Source organism: Falco cherrug, chromosome 12 (assembly GCF_023634085.1).
Source record: "Falco cherrug isolate bFalChe1 chromosome 12, bFalChe1.pri, whole genome shotgun sequence".
Lineage (NCBI taxonomy): Eukaryota > Metazoa > Chordata > Aves > Falconiformes > Falconidae > Falco > Falco cherrug.
In genome coordinates, this window is record NC_073708.1 from 19570662 (window position 1) to 19593297 (window position 22636).

The following is a 22636-nucleotide window of genomic DNA, read 5'->3' on the forward strand; positions in this document are numbered from 1 at the left end:
ACTGCAAAGAAACTAACATCAGCTTGGAAAAGAAAAAAAGATCATTCTTTTCTCAGCCTAGTAGAAATATGGAGGGATCTAGTTCTTTAAATTAACACCTGTATTCTGATGTAGTAAGCACAGTCTACTGTGTGTTAGAACTCATCTAATTCAATATCTGACTTGAAATGTCCTTTGCCCTGTGAGCTTTCAAAATGTTGATTATGTCTCTAGCAATCTGTGCAACTACATCACAGTGGAAAGGAATTCTCCTGTAATGATGGTTGTTTTGGGTGATTCTGGAAGACAGCATTCATAACTAGCATATTGAGTCTCTTAGCATAGAAACAGAAATAAAATGCTTCGTTAAATTTTTTCTTTCAGACACGTGGGAGCGTGTGTATTTATGTAGGTCTGGGAGTGTGTGTGCGTGCACACATGCCCGTGTATGCGCTCCATCTAGTGGTACTGGCTCATACAACGCTTGCGTGGTTATAAATGCACTTATGGCAGAACTCTTTTATGAATTCATCTGGCCTTAGCTAGTTTCTGATGGGAAATAATACTTCATCATGGAAGGAAACAAGTAATGGTATATTAGTTGTCAGTGAGGCAGAACTTGTCGTAGGTCTGCAGTAGAACAAAAAGGTAAAATAACAAAATGAAAATAAAAATGTATGTTCACAGCTCAAGCTATTTTGGTAGCACTTAGACATCATAAAAGAAGAGTATTGCAGTTCATATATGACCATTTATAGTAAGGATATTTTCAAGGTATTCCTGATGTCCTTTATGCAGCAAAACCCCTCGCTATTTAAATAGGTTAACAGTTATGCATTATTGAACTTATTGCTGTGTTCAAGGAATCTGAGCTGAGTCTGTCAAAACAAGTTTCTACCTGCTTTGTGGTGTACGACTGTCAGAATCAGGTGGAAAAGAGGGTAGGATTAAACTGAAAGATTGCACATATCTTTGCAAATGTTCCCCCCCATAAATTTGCAAATGTTTTCCATTTCTTTTAGAGAAAATATCTTTTCACAGAGGTCTTATAGATGCTCAGACTTTTTAGCATTAGGAATGCTCATGAATGAAATGTCAGATTTCAGTTGGTTTATGTGTATTTCTTTCATCTTGTGTTTTGCAATGACTACAGATTATGGATAATTGGAAGTATCATAAAACAAAAGTGGCATCCTATTGGTTGGTAAAACTGGATTCTGTAAAGCAACGAAAAGTAAGTAACGTATTTCATTTTTGGCAGATTGTCTGAAGTAGACACATAGCAGTGTTTCTGCTGGTGTTCAGCAGTACCTGGGACTGACTTGAGATACTAAAATACTGGCTGTTAATATTAACCTATATATGAATTAATTAAGTTGCAGAAAATTATGTTGCTCTATATTTAGACAAGCATAATTATCCTGGAATATAATTTCAAAAACAAGTTCTTAAGAAAATAGTTTGCTGAAAGAAAAGTAAACAAATAAATGATTAATTCTGCTTATGTACTTAATTTTTAGCAAACATTCTTAGAAGTGTATTGATTCAGCAGATTTGATTGATAAGAGACAAACCAGTCAGCAGTTCCAGACCAGACGTATTAAAACTCCATTAGTCTTTGTGATATTGCACTTGGTTATTTGAGTCTTTGACCCACAGTATTACAACAGATGATGCTGAATAAAAACCAGACATGCCAACCAACGATTATTGATATTGTTAAAATGCTCAACTAACTGGTTTCGTCTTGCAAAGGACTAAGTATATTTGTTTATCCTTCTGTCTTCACTAATCCTCTATCTAGGAGGTATTGTAGTACATAACATCTAAAGAGTTTTAGTCTGTTTACAACCTGACACACAGTAGTGTCAGTCATACCTGTATGTCATATGTCAGTCAAAATTATCTTCCCTGTGTAATATTTATTTTCCTTAATGTAGCAGAAATTGTATCTATTATTAACACTTTGGTGCCCCTAAAATGGTATTTTGGGTCTTCCTTTCTGCTTTGGTCACTGACCAAATTACATGGTAGCATATCAGGTCCAGGCATTTAATCGCTGTGTGTCTCAGTTTTGCAATCTATTTTTATAGACCATAAAAGAAAATAACTTAATCAAAATGCTGCATATGTGATAAATATTATCATTGGAAAATGTTGGGAGGTTGTTAAAGGAGAATGGAAGAATCATTTCAGATCCTCATCTCAAATTACTTTTAAGAAAATCAGCAGTATGATCCTCAGTCTTTCAAATTGTATTTTATTGAATGTTGCATTAGCTGCTTGTATTTTCATACTGGACAGAAAAACATGTCCATTTGATGTGACGTCACATATATTTGACTATTGAAGTTCAGACATTAAATGGAGTATGTGTCCACACAGCTTTCTAAAACTAAATTAGACATGACAAACTAAAAAAGAATTTAGAAGTATAGGAGGCTATAATTTAATTAGAATTCTTCTCAAACCATGTCAAGGGGCAGCACATATCTATGATTTAGCAGAATTATTTCTTCTGCCATTGACAGGAATCAGTAGAGCAATCAATTTCGTTGGCTGAAATCGTAATTTTTTGTTTGATGTCTACAGCCATTCTGCTGAATAGTCCTTCGCTTAAAATGATCTCGTATTTCTTTTTAATTACAGGAAAGAATGCAGTAATCCCAGTGTACATGCACATAGGTCATTTATATTGTGTGCATATGGCAGCTGTAGCCTTTTGCCCAAAACCAGGGAGTGTCTTGGTGGGGACTTGTAGAAAATGGTGATATGCAGGAAGAGCTGCTGGGAGGGAGAGAGGGAGGGGTAGATACTTACATAGATAACAGGGCCCAAAATTCATACTGCTGCTGCAATGGAGATCTCATTTTCTCAGCAGGAATCCTTGGGACAGTTGGGACTGGTGAGGGACATGTTGCTAGAATTGCTTTCTTTGATCTATGATGCCACAAATGTGGAAAGGAGTCATCAAACTGGGCCCATCATTGCAGCTGAAATACAGGGCTTTCACATGAGGCTGGTTAAGGTGTCTTTTTTTATCCCTTCCCTATAGCTCATTCCCCAAAACTATGGGAAGGAATCACCACAGGGAGTGATAAACCTGCTCTTTGAGGGACTGAGACTGTTTACTATACATTCTTCAATTGCCCTTCCTAAGTTCCTTTTGGCCATCTGGCTTAATTTACCTCTGTCTGTCTGGTTTTTTGTGTGGTTTGGGTTTTTTTCTTTTCTTTCTTTTCAGTGTAGTCAGATTTTTCTCCTTTAAGCATTATTTCAGAAAGCCAACAATAAAGGGTGGTCCTGTCCTTTGTTTGACTGACAATCGTGTAAAGCCAAGGGCATGTACCCAGTCAGCATGATACCAATTGATACGCTAGGTCGTTATTAGCAAAAACTGTACAATCAGAAATGTGCATTTTTTTGCTCTTCTTGTGAGGACATCTTTTACAACTTAGGAGACTTAGAATTCCTGAAGCACTAGTGGGCCCTTCATCTTTGCTTGCACTGGAAATGATTTGCCTTTTTTTTTTAAAAAAAACCCTGCTTTTAACCTCAATCCCTTCAAGCAATCAGATAGTTATTCTTAGAAGGGTAGTTTATAAAAATGGATTAACTTTGACAATGACATTGCAGCTGAGGACTGCCAAATGTGTAAGCTTTTGTTGATCTGAAAGAAGTATGTTTTATATTCCAATGAGGTGGGTAAAGGAGAAGCAAGCTCAAGGTGGAGAATATTTATGCAAGTAAGGAATCTGTCTCAAAGGTACTTTCTACAACTTTGTGGAATACAAAACAGAACTCAGACCCCTTCACTATACTTACTGGGAAATTCTAACACACAAGAGGAAAATACCTGGGCAATGTACTAGATTTCACAACGTTCATCCCTGACAGCCATATTTGCTTAACAATTACTCAACACGAGGTAGAAAAATTAAACTTCGGCTCTTCTTAGTGTGTAATATTCTGGCATTACAGCAAAGATACAGGAGGCATTTAGAAGCAAGTTCAGAGTAAACCAATGAAATCAATACGTGCTAAAATGACATTTAGTCTCCCAAGACTTTTAGGAAAAAGAGACTTTTGTATGGGAGGAGTTGTGACTGCTTCATGTTACATCACTTTATATAATTTCTTTAAAAGTGTTTTGATGGTTACCAGAGGCTTTGGAATATGCTCTTTCATAGCATCTTGTTCTGTTGCATCTAGATAATTTGTTATGTTAAAGTAAATGATGTAAATTAAAGTAAACAGAAAGATGAAGGCAAACCAGGGAAATTAACTTAGTAAAAGGAGGATGTAGGTTTCCTGAAGTTTCGGCTCTTACGCAGTGCCTTGTCTCTTTTCTTAAACGGGTGATTGAGGCCAGTTTGCAAATTAAGAACAATTAACTGGGACATTTTCCCCTCTGGCGTATTGGCAATATCAACACAGTAAAAACAGCAAGAAGTTTTTTTTTTTCATAGAATACCTGACAGACTGCAGCTTGCTTTAGGATGCAAGGGTCAGTCCTTAGTTTTCTTCAGCTCTAGGTGCTAAAGTAAAACAAAAAGCTCTATGTTGGCATCATAGTTCTTTGTTCAGGTCTTTTGGACTATTGAGAGAATCTGTAAGGAGTGGAATTATTCTGTTTTACACAGGAAGATAAATTACTGTTAGTCAGTGTAACATTGCAAAGAAATACATGGTTGATCCTTTATGGGACTTGGTTGGTTCAAATGGGTGCACACCATCACAGCCACTAGCCGTTGTGTGGGAAAGCCTTAGTCAGGCGGGACGCAAGGGAAAGGCTGCTTGAGAAGCATTAAGACAGTAGGCTAACACTGCTAAGAGATTGTCTGAAAATCTGGGCCCATTCCACAAGTGTGGGGCAGTCAAAAACCTGGGTTTAGCTCCTGTAGTGACTAAACAAGATCACCATTCTTAGATTATGATTTACTGCTCTTTCTATCTCACTTTTTGGGAGGAAGAGACCACAGGTGTGGTTTTAGTGTGTTAGACACCTGCATTCATAAAAATTCCCAAAAGAGAGGACAGCATATTTGCATAGGATAATAACGTGCATGGAATTAGTGTGAGTTCTATGCATGCAAACTAATCCTGGGTCTTCAAAAAACAGTTTAACTAACATGTAAATGACATATTTCATAGAGATTGTCATTATTAGATATCTATAGATTTTTCTGCCCATTAAGCATTATTCTTTGCTATGCAGCTTCATTGTGCTATTGCAAGCATTTTTTTTTATTCTTTGTTTCCTTCATCATGTCTGATCAGACTATTTATGAACAACGGTTTGTTATGCTGGACCACAAAACTGCAATTCCGCATCATGCTTCCATACTTTACTGTTCCCCTAAACCTCCACCTTTTTGAGAGTCAGATGTTTCACCATCTGAATCAGTTGGTCATACATATCTGAAAGGTTCCTATGAAAGCATTGTACCTTCTAATTTGCAGCATCATATACCAAATAAATGAGTACTCCATCAGTGTACCACCCACTTGAGTCTGACTGGTTTTCTGGAAGATGCTGTTGAGAGAGAGTCAGTAAGGGCATCTCCTTTACAGGAAATTATGTTGATTTCACTGACTTTTTTGTTAATAGGTTACATGCACCATAGGTGGGGTTTTTTTTGTTTTTGTTTTTTTTGTTTTTTTTGACAGATTTTACACTGTTCAGAGTGCTGGTGTGGGGCCTAAACACTACTTTGGTCACAAAACTATTCCCAGTCTTACTGACAGTATCTAAACAGGCAGAAGCCAAGACACCCTGGAACCTGTTGCTCTCCAGTGACTGTGGAGGGAGCCTAGAGGCCTGACTTAAGAGAACATACAGATGCTTAAAAGCAGACAAGATGAATCCCACCTTCCATGTACCAGTTCAGTGGGCTGTGTAAAGGTGTATCCAAGAGGACTCTGATGTGTTGGATGCACAACTGCGTATAAATCTGTGTGTGTGCACCGAGTAGCTAAGGCTTACTGGGTAAAACTCTCAGTGCTATACTGAATGCAGCTTAGCATTTTCTTCATCCACATCTTTACACATTTGCATTTAAATGTAGTCCATATATAATAAATCCATTGCATTCTACAAACATTGCTATTTTAAAAATCTTGCCAATTATTATCTTACTGATTTCACTATACTGTTTCCTGCATGAAAGGTTAACTAAAATGGTCTGATCTAGGCTAACACTGAGCTTAAACAGACAAACCAAAAGCAGTTTGTAGCTTTTTAGGACATTTTAGTTCTTTCTAAAATAGATGGTATTTCACAAGGGAGTGGGAAAAGAAGAAGATATAATCTTCAAATATGTAATATTTGGGTTGTTAATTATGTTGCCTTTAGTCTGTAAATCTGTCCATTTTGTTTCTTTTTAAACTCTTTTTGTCATTTAAACAAGCTAGTATTGAACAGACTGAAGAAATAGAAATGAACTTCTTTGTAATAAAAATGAAATATTTTGATTTGGCTTTGCAAAATGTTATTGACAGGAAAAGCATATCATAAAAGTTTGCTGATGAATGCACAGAAATGAAACATAGACAGCTGTGGGAATTTATAGCTATGCAGTCATCTGTGTGTGTGTGTGTGTGTTTGTGTGTGTATGTGTGCAGTGAATCAGTGAACAGTTGGGTTTAGGTTCTGCAATATGCCTTTGCTTTGATTTGCTTGGAATATTCTTTCCTAGGTTTTGGATATAGTCAAGACAAGTGTTCGTGCAGTACTACAGCGTGTCTGGAAGGCTCCTGATATTGAAAATTTACATCTATACCGTCTTTTTAACCGTGTATTTAATCGCCTACTTTGGAGCCATGGTCAAGGTCTATGGAACTGTTTCTGTAATTCAGGGTAAGCCTTTTCTTACCTTAGTCTTCTTCATAACTTCACTATTACAATCTCTGCTGAGATACTTTGCTCATTTTAATTCAAAAGGATGTTGTAATATGTTGATCTTGTATTAAAACCATCTAAAGATACAGAATAATTAGAAATCTAAGAATCTAGGCCAACCATTTCAGTAATGGAATCAGACATTTAGTAATGTATTTACAAATATAAATCTGAGGAAAAAAAAATCTAATTTCCAAAATATCTGAGCTTTAGGTCAACTCTTCTGTTGGATGGTGCACAATTTTGAGGCCAGACCACTGGAAGTGTCAAATGTGGACTTACCATCAACAGAAATCATTGCCATATCTATTTGAGCTCAAGACTTACAAGGGAAGAATTGAGTCACAAGTGCATCTCATACCAAATGCAATGTCAGTTCTGTGATTTACAAATAATGAGTTGGAATTTCTGTGCTTGATTACATTCACTGTTTCCCACACTGGTGGGAATGTAAGTACATGCAGAATAGGAAATGTCAACACTGAGGTGAGCAGATGCTTCTGGTTTGGGTAGTAAATACAAGTTTTCTATGGGGAAACAAAGATCAGGCCACATATTAACAGTTCAGTATCCTACACTTCAAAACTACATTCCTGAAATCGAAGGCATTCATGTAAGAATAGGTTTGGAGGATCAGATCATACCCCTCTCCACCCACCAAACTTATTCATAAAATAAGAATACAAATGTTTAAATACGAAAAATATTGCATACAAAAAGACATTTTCTCTGTAAGTATATACAATGTATAAAGAATGGGAGGGGGGTTTGATTAGCTTGTGTAAGGTGTTCTAAAAGGTCTATTGAAAATGAACTACAGCAAACACAATAGTGTGCTGATAGATCTTGTACGTACAAAGAAATCCGTTCAATATGTTCTTCACATGTAGTCATTTGTCATATGTAGAGAATGCATGTAATGCACTTGTTAATTGCTTCCCAACAAAATGGGTAACAAGAAGAGGAGGGAGGGATCTGAGAGTATCCAGGCGGCCATCGGTTTTCTGGGCTTCTTTACCACTGTCTTATCATTGCTGAAGGCTTGTTGTTGTTGAGCAAGCTGTTAGGAGTCCACATTTTGTTCACTGAGATGGGCTGTGGGAACCCGCAGATAATGTCAGCCTTAAAATTTGCTAAATGTATGTATTGGGAATGCAGCACACTCCAAATGTTTAAGTAAGGTGAGAAAAGATTTCCGTTTCCAATCTGAAACCTCTTCTTTTTTTTTTTTTTTTTTGAAATAATCCTCAGCCCCTGCAGGGTCCCCTCTTTATGCCAGTGGAGGTCCTGAATCCAAGCTCAATTGTTGTTATCATAAAATATTATCATTACTTTCCATTTTAATAATGCTGTTATTATTTTGAATGTTACTTCTAGTGTGCAAATCTTCTAATATGCATGAAAATTTTAATTTTAGATATTTTTTTCTCTACAAAGAATGGATTTTGTTTAAAATCCTCGAACAACTCTGATGCTCACTTGGCTCGGGAGAAGAGTCTTTGAGCCAGCAGAAGAGTTCAATCAATAATAGGATTTCTCATCTAGCAATAATTTCATTCATGCAGAACAAGACTCAGCTGACTCCAAAGTGGAGCTAAATTCTTTGACAAAGATCCAATTCCTTGTAAGAGAGTTACTATGTAAAAGATTCTAAAAATACTGCAAAAGTAATATACAAATATCCAGTATGCGCAGAGATCACTCTCCATGTAATATACTTAATACAGAATTCACAGAAGAAAACAGAAGGCTGTTAGTACCTTCCCAGTATGCTGTTTATTCAGTTACAAGCATCCTGGCTGTGTAATCCGCAGCTGAGAACTCATGAGAGCACCTCTGTAGCAGAGAGGCCATCCTCTCATCACTCTCCCTAGAGTTCATTGTGCCATTTTAAAGAACAGATTGGAATTAACATAGGGCATGTGTAGAATTTGGGGAAATGTGTCAGGGAGGGGTATTAATGTGCTAATTCAGAAACAACATGAGTATATGAAAATATATTAAGGAGTGCACGGTACTTTGACTATTCGTAAGATAGATGTCTTAGGAGAATAGCGTAGCTAATAGCTGTAAGGTTTTCTCTTTCTGGTTAGGTCTCTGCTAGGCATATGCTATTTTAGCAGAAAGAATGAACAAAGAAACAAGGAAAACCTCAGTCAAACAACTATGATACAGATGGTTTCATAAAGTTACATTTGTTTTACTGTGTAATAAACAATTAAAATTAATAAGAGAAAACTGGTAGAAACAGTTGACTTCAGATGGTTATAGAAAGAATAACATGTAATTGACAATATTGCACAATCAAGCAATATTTTGATTTTCTGGATCTGATGAGGACTCCATGATTTCTTACTAATGTATGGAAACTGAAGTTAAGACGTAATAAATTAAATTTCCTTAGGCAGCAGTTCTCTGATGCCTGTTGGCTGCAGTATAATGGAGTATGAACTGAATCTGCGTAGCACATGGAGTAGGTTGCATAGATACATTTATATGTAAGCTCATTAAAATTCACATATATATTTCTAAATCTCAATCTTTGTTATTAAGGTAACTGTATACTGCTATGTTCATAATCAGCCATAGTTAGAGCAGGCCACATATTCTTCACTGATAAATCTCTCATAACTGTAGGAAAGTGATCACAGACCTCGAAGCCCAGAACTTAAGGAATTTATCAGGAGAGTTTCTTCCACAGGATTATTGAGGTTTATGGATTTAATTAGAATATAATTAAATGTAGCATTGTGAATCTGTTGAATGAATGTAATACTTAGAACTTCATCTTGCTGCTTTCTACCAACCATCACATGATTTAATGAGGAAAGAATGAAGACAATAGATTAATTTCCATGTAAAAATACATGTGGAATATTCCCAGATGGGAAACAATATTGAGAAAAATATATTAAAGAAAATAGTAGCTCTTCAAGTAGTAGGATCATTCTGTTTATGAAATGAAACAGTTATGGTGCCTTATAAACAATATTTCTTAAATAATTTGTTATATGGCTAATAATTAAGGGGAAATGCTTGCATCACTTGAAAATTATGTGTGCGATGGAAATTATGTAGGACTGAGCAGTGTCAGCTGGAATATATCATCTAGACTGAGGATCCAGGATGAAAAATCAGATAGCTATACATACAGCTTATCTTTTAGTCATTAATGTTCCTAATTCCATCCTAATACAGTATACTTTTAAAAATATCACTAGGCAGAAGTAAGCGTGCTGGTTCTTTAACGTTGTTTTAAGGACAAACTTCTTGCATCAATGTTACGAAATCTACTGCTGATCTCAGTGAACAAGGCTAAATCATCCTGGATGCTATGCTGAAGCCAGATGCAGCAAATTTTCCTCCTTCTATAAAGTGCTTCTTTCATGAACAAATAAACCTCAGTCTTACAAACTGTCTGTGCTACTTGATTATGAAAAGTCTTCACAGGGATCATGTTGCCTTTACAACAGACTTAATGATCTGTAATCTAGTCAGAGTTTTGCACAAACGGGAGCATTGAGGTGTCTGCAGAGAACTATTGTATTCTGTGGTACTGGTCTATACTGGTATGTTAGGGTTTGAGGCTTTTTTGGGCTGAGAAATGGCTTTTTAAGAAAAAAAGCATGATAGTCTGCATTTCAAAATGGAATGCTTCTATAGATACACTTTGTGTTGCACTTAATTGTGGAAGACCAACTCCACATAACCAGGTGGAACAATAACTAGTTTCTGAGTGACTAAACTGAGAAACTGTCCTCATATGTTTAGTTGGATAATGAAGAGGAGCGCATACTAATCTCCTGTAAATTAGTTTTGTATTTATTTCTTAGTATCATGTACTTAAATTAGAACAGTATTATTATGCTGTGTAGACATTTAGAAATAATTTATTGGGTTTTTTTAATTCCTTTAATATCACATCACATTTGCCTTCAGGTGGTAACCTGTTAAAAATAGTAAGTGTTTTTTGTTATTCCTGCTGGAAGACATGCACAATTATGTGACAGTAAATCTTTATGTGCTAAACCAAAGTAATGGCCTTATAAATGCTTTAGGGAGCAAACCAAGTGAAAAATGGCTGTGGACATCTCACATATGAAGATTAATTTAATTTGTGTTTTGAACTCTGCATCTGCCAGCATTGTGTTGCATAGACCTTTCCCGTAAATGGGCAAGGGCATGCTTTTTCTTTTGTTCCTCTATTGTTAAATCTGATATAAAGCAGTAAAGCTCTCAGATTGCAATTTGTGACAGAAAACATAAAGTTGTGTCTTTTTCCGTAACAGGAGCTCTTGGGAAACCATATTCAGTAAAAGCACAGAGGTGGTGACTCCTGAGCAACTCCAGTGTTGCCAACGAATAGTACAGCTTTGTAAACACTGCCTGCTGGTGGTTTATAAATATTCATCAGATTCAAGAGGCTCACCAACTGGGATTAGCCCCCACTGGGATGATACAAGGTATAAATTTCAATATTATTTTCCTAAATTATAAGTATAAAAGATAATATAGGAACAGGTTTCAGTCTATTTTGCTACCACTACACTTCTCTTTAATCCTAGTTCACTATGTATTTAGGAAAAAAAAAAAGACAAATCATCCACCATTTCCCATGATCTGAATTTCCGTCATCCTGATCTTTCTAGCCCACTCATGAAGTGCTACTAAAAGAAGACCTGATATACACATTTTGTGTGAAACTGCACTTATTAAAGTCTTGATGGCCTACTGCCTAAGTAGCTGCAGCAAAGGCTTTCCATAAATTGAACTGAAAATTTCCTTTCTTCCCCTTCTCAGATCCCTCAAAGTCACTGATTCCAGATTTGCATTCCTAGAGGTATCCTAACATGTGTGATACTTCTGGCTTCACATTCGCAGTGGGATGCTATAGGGGCACAGCTCCAGCCAATGGTCAGGTAAGTGCCATCTGATTTGCTGTATTGCACAGTTTTGCAAAGTTGATTTCCAAAACCTACAGATTGAAAGTTTTATTAATTCATTTTACAGAGCATAAATATATTTTCAAACCTTGCAAAACAGCATCATATAGTAAAAAAATTATTTGGCACTTACCCGATTCTCCATTGGCTGACCTAGTTCTCCAACTGGTTACAATAGAGATTATAATATTGTACAGGGATATAATATAGTATAGGGATCACTGAAAATACTCCAACTATAGGAGTCAATAATCTGCAATTCAGCAGTTGTAGGTGGAGAATTAAACCTAAGTTTCAAGTTAGTTAGGTTCCAAATTCTATTAATAATGGCAATTTGTACATAAACTGACAAATGCTTTGTTTACATAAAAAAAATCTTACAGACATTATTTCGTAGAAGGGCTTTATGAGTTAAATATTACGTGAAAAGCAAACCTTTGATATATTATCTGTTAAACTACTTTTATGACAATTGCTTACTTGCTGGATCTCAGACTAGTTATTTGATACACTGAACCCATTAGTTATTATCATATGGATCTTAAGGAACTCAACATAATTTAAAACCAACCAGAAACTGAATTTGTTTGGTTGCAGCAAAAGTAGAAGTATGTTAGCCACAAAAAAAATCATATTCAATATTAACATCTACTGAGCTATAGCAGGGGTATGGTAAAGTCATTTGGATTAGCTAATCCTAGAAAATCTTCAACCTTGACGTTTTTATTGCTTTTGCTGTTAATACTGCAGAAAATTTTTCATCATGACCAACCACAAACTATTCAAACTGATCAGATTACTCTAACATACTGCAGCTAACAGGCTTACATTTGGAAAGCAGTGAAAGGGATGGTCCAAAAGAACTTTCTTGTCTCCAGTTTCTGTGTTTCTTTGGATATTGAATGGAAGTTTATTCATAAATTTTACAAGCTAGAGGAATCTAAGCCTTCTACATCCTAAATATCAGTATGTCTTCAGCAATGGAGTGCCATAACAATTCTGATTTATTAAAGTTACAGTTTTTATATTAATCTCCACAAATGTTACAACTATACCGTGGATATAGTGGTTTGATAGTTAACCATGGCATTCTGAATTCATGAAATGAAAAATATGTGTGGAAATAAATGCTCTTGCCTGTTATGCCCCACAATTGTAAGGTAATGAACTATTTTTCTAGAAATGGGAGAACCACAATAGTATTTCACATTTCATCTTTCTGTTTTTAAATGATATAAGAATCTGTACTACTACTAATAGTTTTCTTGACTTTAAAACTGTGAAGTGCAAGAAAGGATAGAGAATATAATTTTATAAATGTACAAAAAGTCAATTTTTTCAAGACTATAAAAGCTAATGTGAAGAGCTTTGCTTTTTCTGAGCACAAACCAATGGTTGGTTTTGTTAGTGTTTATGAAACTAAAGCTTTCAAAGATTACAAATATACCTCTTTAGCTGGGAAATTTTTTTGTACAGGGAGAGACAAAAAGATAATGAAAACTGCCACAGAGTTCTTTTTACACTTTTCAAATTTGTTCTCCATCCCATCTCCTAGCTGTAAATCCACTATATGTCATGAAGAGAATGAATAGGATTATTAATGCAAATATGTATTAATGTCATTTTTCCTCACAAAATTGAAAGTGTAAAGAAAACAATAGGAGAGCTCAAAAACTATACCAAAATCTCTTCGAAAGAATAGCTAAAATCAAACTGTAAAAAGTCAGACTTTTCATATTTTGATAAATTCATCTGTGTTACAGATTTTTTTAAAAAACCCATCTAGTGCTAGGTCCTTACAGCTTGCTAAATAATCTTATGTATTACATGGCATATTCTGTAGGAAACATTAGAATTTTTTACTTTATCATCAAGCAAGTGTAGATCTCAGTCTGGTGATGTAGAGAGCTGTCAAGCTCACCAGCAACCCATTCCAAATCAGCCTTTATTTTTTTGTAAATTTTTTAAAAAACGCATTGGTGATCATAGTTTTATAACAGCTTTTCTCAAAGCTTAAAGAAACCACACGTGTACACTTCCTTATACAGATTGTCTCCCATTGACAGTATGATGCTATGTCTATCCATGTGATTAGTAGGATCAGTCTTTTAACTTATTAATACGATTCACTAGAACGATGCAACTATTTTTAAGTAATAATTTATACAGTGTGTTCTGTTAATCCATCCTAGCACTGACATAATTAGTTCTGAAATTCTGATTTAGTGTGGATGTTATTTTTGCACACTTACTGTGCTCATCTAGTGACATACGATTAACTATTATGAAATGATAACATGGAAAGATTTAAGAATGAATATTAGGCATATGATAAATTATTGTTTGGAGTAGTACATAAAATTCAGGCTATATAGTTGCCTGAATTTAAAGGGTAAATAGTCACTGATTTAACTTACTAGGTTGTAGCATCATTGTTTCTTTCTTTAGTAGAGTAGTGATGATAGCATGTCTATTTTTTGAGAAGTTGGAAACCAAAGATGGAAATCTCTGTTTTTTCCTTTTTTTACAACTTGACATTTTACAAGCTGATTAACATCAATTACAGTTTTTATCTAGTTTAATTTAAATAAATACTACTATAACAGTGGGTAAAGTATTAAGTTTTGGTAGTAGTGTTACACAGGACGCCATTTTTTATTTATCTGCTTGCTTTAAACTAAAGGACTGGAAAGATGTTTGATCCTCAGACATCTTGAAATTTTGGTAAGAGTTTCTCTGAGTTTAGATCTGTTTCCTAAGTTAGCTAGTGCCTAATGCCCTGTATGTTTTGTAAATAGTATTTATTTGACATAATTTCTTGCATACAACAATTATAAAAGCCATGGTGCACAAACAACTAATTCTTTTGCTCTTGAGTGTCACTTTGCCTGTAAACTCTGCTGTATTTTTCATATCCTTTCTAGGTATTTATTGCCAGGACCTTCACTGTTCATCATGAAATCATCCTCGTCAAATCTTAGCTGCAGTTCATCTGGAATGCCTCGCCCTAACATTGTGTTCACACAGAGATACAGTCACTTATGAAGCGAAAGGGAAGTTGGCGTTCTTTGTAAATAATGACACTCCATTTTTTTTTCAAATTAAAATTTGTGATGGAGCTACATATAAGCACTGTTATATATTTACTACCATATTATAATAACATTTAGCTGAAAACCTACTGTAAAAGCATAGTTTTTTCTGGAAACATAATAAACCTTGTTAAGTTGTTTACACACACATGTGGATGTGTAGATCTTGCTAGGTTTATAAGTAATTCCTTCCTACTAGAAATGTTATTTTTGCTGCAGAATATATAAAATGGAATCGATCTTGAAGATCCTATTACAGTGTTACATTATTTTATAAGTACAATACTTTGACTTGAATAGTATGTATTGTAAAGTATACTATTTATTGTCTGAAATGTAACTGATCCTTTACCAAGGCAGATGATTTAAAAACTATAGTAGAACAGTAAAACTGTAAGAGTAATCAAAAATAGTCTGGTCATTTCTTGAACATTTAAAATAATTCCCAAAACTCTGTAAGCCAAACCTAAAGCACACATCTTTTTATTTCTCCTCTGAAATTACAAGATCTATTTAATGCTGCTAATTTTCTTAAAGGACATGGTATAGTATCTTTTAGCCGAAGTGAAGGCATCTAGTGTACAAACAGTAAAAATATCAGTTTAGGCATTCAGTTTCTAATTGGATTCTTGTAATAAAATGGAAGCCAATGTTTGTTACTAGATTTCCATTCATATTACCTATGTCCTGTGCCTTTAGGTTTCCTTTGGGAGCAAGCAGTCATCTGTAACTCGCACAAGCATGCATAGTGCATAGTTTTTCTGTTTTACTGCACGAGTGGTAAATCAGACATTTTTTGGAAATACTGCAGCTATAAAGTATTATTTCAACCTAAACTAATTTGTTTGTTGTAGTTTTTATCATACGGTCCAGTACCTACCGTCTATGGCAAGGATACATTCCACAGTATTTTCTAGATTGCTGATACCTTTAAATGTTGAAATCTAATTCATTAGAAAGCTCTTGTTCAGATTCAGCTTCCTGGGCCTGGCTGAAGGGCGAAAAAAAAGAAAATGAGCCAAAGCAGGAGCCTTGTATTAACGGGATCCGTAACCTGAAAACATCACTTAGTTTTGCTACATACAGCCATTTATCCCACTCAGCATTGTGCTATATGAGCCTTATTCATTATAAAAATAATTATTTTTAAAAAGCAGCTATCTAGATTTAAAAATGAATTAATTTTTTTTTGGTTTTTTGGTGTTGTTTTTTTTTTTTAACTAAGTAAAGAACAGAGTAGTTATTATTTACCAAAGACTTGTTTACTTACCAATCATGTAACCCAGAAACATGTTTGTAAATTTCTGGTATATTTCAGGTATATTTCAAAAAATAATTTGGGGGCTGATTAGCCTCAGGAGCAAGTATGTTAGAGGTTTTTGATATCCAGAGGTTTAAGACAAATTTAAGAGACTTAAGAGATTTGAGACTGAAGTCTGGAAATGACTGGTTTTGAATTTTAGTCATAGCGTATGTAAAACTAGGAATTTGGGTGAGATTTTTGATGCCTGTGCTGTAGTGCCTCAGCTCTAAAACTGCAGGATACATGATAATGAGACTGTGTAAACAATTAAAACCCTCTTAAGATTAGCCAGATATAAGCAGTCTTCTGGTCTGGGAAAGTAATTTTCATTTTTGTGGTAGTACTAGTTTAGTAATATAGGATGTTCACGGTAGTTGTATGTCTCTCTTGGTCCACGCAGTGGCTACTGATAAAGTATACTATGGTTATCTGTAAAAGACTTAATAAAAGCTTTAAATTCCTGTCTTCTTGGGGGAGGCTTCCAATGCATTCAGCTTTTGGCCATGAGGATAAAACCAGCTTCCAGCTTGGCTTGCCAGACTCCAACAGCGCCTTCTGATAGCAGGTTCACATGTCTTCCCCCGCCACCCCCACCCCCCTTTTTTTTTTTTTTTCTTTTAGACTCCGTTATGATCGCTATTTTTGGAAACCAGTGCTGGGACGGGTCGATCTGTACAGAATGCTCTGCCAGCAGAAAGAGGGCTACAAACCGCACCTGCGTGGTACGGGCAGGTCCAGAAAAAGCACCGCGCTCGGCGTGTGCGAGAGCGGGCCCGCGGGGCGGTTTGCACCTGGCGGTACCGGCTGTATTCATGGTTCCCGTAACCTTCCTGAAGCGCTGCTGCCTTTCACAGCGTGGGAACCGGTGCTGTCAACACGGCGCAGCGCTTCCCTGCCCGCTGCGCGGGGTGCGCGTGCGTCCCGGCCCCGGGCGGTGCCGCCGGTGCCCCCCGCCCGCAGGTGCGCGCCTTGCGGACGCGCCTGTAGGTGGGTAATTAGCGCTGGCGCCGGGCTCTGCACGCGGGGCGTCCCTCCCGGCGGCCCCGCCGTCGAGCCTCTGCTCGCGAAGCAGCAAACGAGTCGCACACGCGGGTGGGACCGGCCTCCCGCGCGCCTGTCGCGGTGCAGCGGGGGCGCTTCCGCCTGCGCGAGGGTTGCGGTTGGAAGGAGAGCGGGAGGGAACTGCCTCGCTGCGGTCGGTCGTTACCCGTTTCAGACGCTAACAAACCCGGGTGATGCCGTTTGTAACGCTGCGCGGTTAGCTTCGCAACCGGGCGGAATCCCGCTGGCGCCGGGCTGAGACGCTCCGTAGCTCTCACGTGGGAGCCGCGCGCGTCGGGGCGGGAGGGCGGCGGGAGCACGCGGGGGTCCGGGGCAGCGCGAGCCCCCAAGGGCGGGACCCCGCGCTCGCGCAGGGGCGAGGCGCGGCGCGGGAAGGCGGGCGGTGCTGAGCTTCCCTCGTTAAGCGTTACGGGTGACTGAGCCTCCAGAGGGCCGCCGGCGTTTAGCCAAAGTTGTTGCCCTTTACTGGAGAGTTTGATTTTCCGTTACGTCATCGTTATAATTTTATTAATTGTATTTTTTTTTAATTTTATTTTTCTCCGAGCGGGCTGGCAGCGCAGGTAGCAGGGTGCCCCCGGCCCTCCTGCCGCCCGGTGTCGGAGCGGGGCCGGACGCGCCGTGAGCCCCGTGAGCCCCGTGCCGGGCTGGGCGCTGCCCTGCGCCCCCCGGGCGGCCGTGGCTGCGGGGAGGCGCCCGCGGAGGGGCCGGCTGGGAGGCAGCGGCAGGTAAGGGGCAGCCGAGGGGGGCGGCCGGGCTCCGGGGAGCTTCGGTCACCGGCTTCGCTGGCCTGGTGGCGGCTCCTTACCGCAGCTCCTTGCACAGCGTGAAGACGCCAGGCGCGGGGCTGTGGGTGACCGTAGTCACCACAGAAGATGCCCGTCCCCCGTGCCTGCTGTCTTCAGGTAAACTCGCGTTGGGAACGGTGCGGTTGTGGGGAGCTCGCGTGTCGAGGAGGTGTTAAAGGAGGAGCTGCTCGCGTGTCCAGGAGGTGTTTAGGAGGAGCCTGCTCTGGCACAACTGTTGCGACGTGACTGGATGGATGCTGGCTCACTGCCCTGTGCCCTGGTTCTCCTATGGTGCTGATGCAAGGGCAGGATGAACAGCTATGGGGATAGGCTCAGAAATGCCGATTATGTAACCTTACAAAGACTTCATGCTTTATTTGTGGTCTAAAGAACAAGAAAAATATATTTTCAAAAGCATTGCTTTGCTGAAATAACGTTAAGGGAAATGTTGCTTAAAATACCTCATAAGGATACTATTTGGTAGACCTTGGCCATGGGTTAATGTCCTGTCTAGAAAGGAAAGTCTTGTCCTTGTTATGGGAATATCATCTCTAATTGTTGATTGTCTGCGCAGGAAAGTAGACAAGTTCTTCAAGTCAAAATTATATCTGAATGGTTCCTTAGCTGGGCTGAGTTCTAGAACATATTCACTTTTCAATATAAAACCATAACTTACAGTTGTTGACTTCCCTGTATACTCAAATGGAAAGACTGAATTGCATTGACAGTTATAATGTCTAATTTAGGTGCTAGTAAATGTGAATATTTGCAGGTTAGCTTTGCATGCAGTGTTAAAACAGTTAACTTGAAGCTGTTGCATTTATTCCTGTTTTCAGGAGAAAATAACTTGCTGTTAAATGGCATACTTACTGGAAAATCTTTCACTCCAACATTTGGTGAAAACATTTGTAACTTTTCCTGTGTGTGATAAAATGCCCGTGCATTAGTTGTTGTTCTGCATCTGTGTTCTTTGTTCTCTGCCAGCCACCTCTGTGCAATTCCCTACGTTGTTGAAATGGCTTATTAACATAGAGGAGTCTTTGTTGGTGTGTAAATAGCTGTAGCAATTTAGGACTCGGGTAAATCAGGGGTAATTTTACCATTTACGTATATGGAACACGGGAGAAGACTGCTTGTGGGAAAACAAGACAGTTATGTTCTTGGTGTGTTTTTAATATGTCCTCATTCCTTCTTCTAAAACAAAAGTATTTGCTTAGTAACGAGATCTCTTAATGCTGCCCTCCTTTCACCACAGGTGTTACTACTCATACTATTAAATGATACAGTTAAAACTGCTTTTTATGGCCCCTAAAAGTGCCCTCTGAATGGGTCTGCATGCTCTTAGTGCTGTAGAGCCAAGTGGAGCCAGTACCTGGCTGAAATGGTGGCTGCCACAGGTGCCCAGAATCGACTCCGTATGCTATGCTGGCTCAGGTGGCTGCACAGTGGTAGTCACCCTCTGCACCTGCCTGTGTCAGGAGTTACTGGCAGCATTGCAAAGGGTAGAAGAGTGTAGGGAAGTGGCATGTACCTGCCTTTCCTGCTGTGCCCTCACCAAACCACTGCTCCTGGCTACTGTCACGTGGTTTTGCTGAGCATCATCACGCAGCGTGCTGCTGCAGTGAGGACTGGCAGTGCAAGCAGTTCACTTGCTGCAAAGCACTGGCTTTCAAGGCTGAGGGTGGCAGTCATGAAGTAGAGTGGAGCCCAAAATGGGTATAAGTCAAGACACCCGGTGCGAAAGGGCGTTATCCTGGAGTAAGTTTCACACTAAAGGTTTTTGTTGTGTCCATCTTTGTCGAATGCTCTGTTGCAGCAGAACAAAAGACAGTTTCATTTAATGCCATGTATGATTTTTAACTGAGTGGTATAGTGTCATCTGACCATCTGTAGCATTATACCCACTCAGTTGTTCCTGTCATAATTCCCCATAATCCACTGTTTTATAAGCTTCTCAGAGGGACATAGAGGACCTTATTTTCTAAATAGAATCTTTTCATTTCAAGATAAAAAAATGTCATGCAGTACCTGTGTTGCAAACTTCTATGTAGCGCACAGATTTCTTCATCTGACTCGGGTATTCAAAGCACTTTTGTTGTCATTGCACGTTAAATTACTTTGCAAAGAGAAATACAGCTCCGAGTGACACACAGATGGACTGGGCAATACTCATCAATGGTGGATCTGGCACAAGAATAGATGGAGATGGGAATTCAGTGTGTCTTTCCAGGAGTGTGCACCTGTGCCCCAAGCAGCCCTTGGGTGTAGATACCTCTCTGATGAGCGTCAAGTGGTCTCAGCTCTTACTGGAGTTGCTTCCTTGCAGCTCTGACATTGCTTGCTCTGCCAGAGACTTGTGGGCCACACAAACTGCAGGTTTCACTAGCACAAGTGTTTGGTGAGTTAACCGATATGCAATATTCCTTACAAGGGCAGTAAATGAGTTAAAAATTGTTAATGAGAAGCAGGGTTAAACTGTCCTGTGCAGAGATCTGTACTTTCTCTGGTACCTAATGAATTAGGGGGTACTGTGCATCGTATACATATTTTTAGTAACTATGTTGGTAAATAGCAACAACCTCAGAGATAGATATGCGATGCTGAGCAGAGTTGGGCTTTCTTCCAGCCCAGCAACCCTTTCCCATTCAGCCCTCCTGTTAGGTGATTGCAGGTGTTTGCTGATAAGGTCATCGGGCATACAGCCTGCTCCCTCCCTGTGCAGGGTTTGTGCTGGTCACGGGAGTGAGCTCTTTTCACGATTCTGTGGGATTCAAGCCATCTGATTTCTTTTATTCTGATTTGGAGAATGAATGAAGTAGCTGCATCAAAATGACACAGTACTAGAGAAATATGCTATAGGGTGGTTTAAATTTAGTGACGTTGTTGGTAGCTTTGGTGTTTAATATATTATGTAACCAGAAGCAGTTGAGAAAGCTTACTGGCATGCTGAAAAATAATTTCCTCTGGCACTTAAAATAATATCTACCAGAACGGGTAAGCTGGACCTGACAATATTTTTCCAATCTTTAGTTTACTTAATTTGTGGAATGATTTGCCAGATTAATGAGCATGATTGCCTACAGATGTGTGGTTGGGTTATACTCAGGGTGCACTAAACTTCACTATGTCGCACACCAAGCATAGAGTTTGTGCATACCTTTATTTTTGTCTGCAGTGGTTTCAGAGCGTGTGTTCCTCTCCTGTCACCACATCCTTTGGTTTTATTTTGAAATGTGAACCCGAGATGGCTCCCTAACTTCCTTCAGCCATGAAATGCCTTTTGACATACTGAGAAGCTAAATGCTTTGCTCCACAGGTTTGCCACTGAGTATGACAGTACTGGTCAAAACTGGTGAATAACAGGAACATAGGTAGCAAGAGAATTTTTTTGAAAAACAGTGTACAGTGCAGTAGTTTTGTACTTGCCAGCTTACAAGCTGTTGGTACCTTCCTTGCATGCATCGTTACCGCTGTCAGAGTAGCATGGCTGTTTGCTGTGGTAGAGGAAGGCACCGCTAATGCAGACCATTCTTCCTGAACTGTGAAAGTCTGCAATTTTTCTTCCCCTCCTTTCACCCACCCCCAGCCTGCTCAGGTGGCGGAAACGGTAAGCTTTGTCAGTCTTACAGCTTCCAAATGTTGGCAAATCTAGACTTGAGGAAAAAGCTTTAATAGCAACATGAGTTATCATCTAATGTGAATCAGTGTTCAAACTATCCCAGTATACGTTCTTATCTGTATTTGAATACAACTTTTTCATAGAAAACATGTTTGAATTGCCCAAGCACTATCCATTCAATATATTTATAACCTCTCTGCCTGTTATAGATCTTCTTTCAAGCACGCACATACATGTACTATCAGTGATAATAGAAAACCTACTTAGGATTAGAAAGCTGAAGTAATTGGATGGCTACACTTAACGTCAGAAACACCCATCTTGGGAAGAAGCTTGGCTCTCAGTCGAGCTTTTGGAATGATGGGATCTGCTTCAGAGTAATTTTTTTCTCCTGCACAGGCTGCAACAGCTCAGTGAGGATAGCTTTACTGACTATTACAGTCAAGTCAGGTAAATAAAATTGGTATACAGTTTTGATTTAGTTGGCTGCTGTATAACCTGTTCTACAGTTCTAGGACAATTGTCTATCTGCTTTTGTATCAACAATGATAACAATATCCAGTAACACTAATATGCATACTGTCATGTCAGCTTTTTTGTTATTTAGGAATTTCTCACCTGAGTTGCGGTTTAGCTTGCAGAGCCTCAACAGGAAGTATAACACTGTACTGTAATTATTTAATCAACAATAAATTGTACTTTCCTGTGTTGTGCTGTTGTGGTTTATTCTTTCCAAAGAAAATAACCATATCTTTCAGAAGCAACTTTGCTTTCATTGCACATCTGCTGGTGAGCCATCACTCTTCAATATGCTCTAGTAACTGGAGTCTAGCAATGTTTCTTTTCTTGTGTCCATACCCCTATAAAATCTAATACCAAGTTTTGCTGTTCTATGAGGAGAAATGGTTCCACAGGTTGACTGTGTTGGTCTTAAGACTATGAAGTGTTGAGA

The 22636-nt window shown here is 38.6% G+C and overlaps 1 protein-coding gene across 7 annotated transcripts in view; it reads left to right on the plus strand.

The window, feature by feature from the left end:
- Positions 1 to 15792, plus strand: part of TTLL7 (tubulin tyrosine ligase like 7) — a 77166-nt gene extending 61374 nt beyond the window's left edge. For 6 of the 7 annotated variants that reach the window (XM_055725029.1, XM_055725026.1, XM_055725025.1 and 3 more), the window contains 4 exons: positions 1133 to 1213; positions 6678 to 6838; positions 11170 to 11343; positions 14748 to 15792. In XM_055725029.1, the coding sequence (XP_055581004.1) occupies positions 1133 to 1213; positions 6678 to 6838; positions 11170 to 11343; positions 14748 to 14868 (537 nt within the window). In that variant the 3' untranslated portion in view covers positions 14869 to 15792. Of the gene's footprint in view, positions 1 to 1132; positions 1214 to 6677; positions 6839 to 11169; positions 11344 to 11680; positions 11800 to 14747 lie in introns of all 7 variants that reach the window. The other variant, XR_008734774.1, reaches the window with a different exon arrangement.
- Positions 15793 to 22636: the final 6844 nt, after the last annotated feature.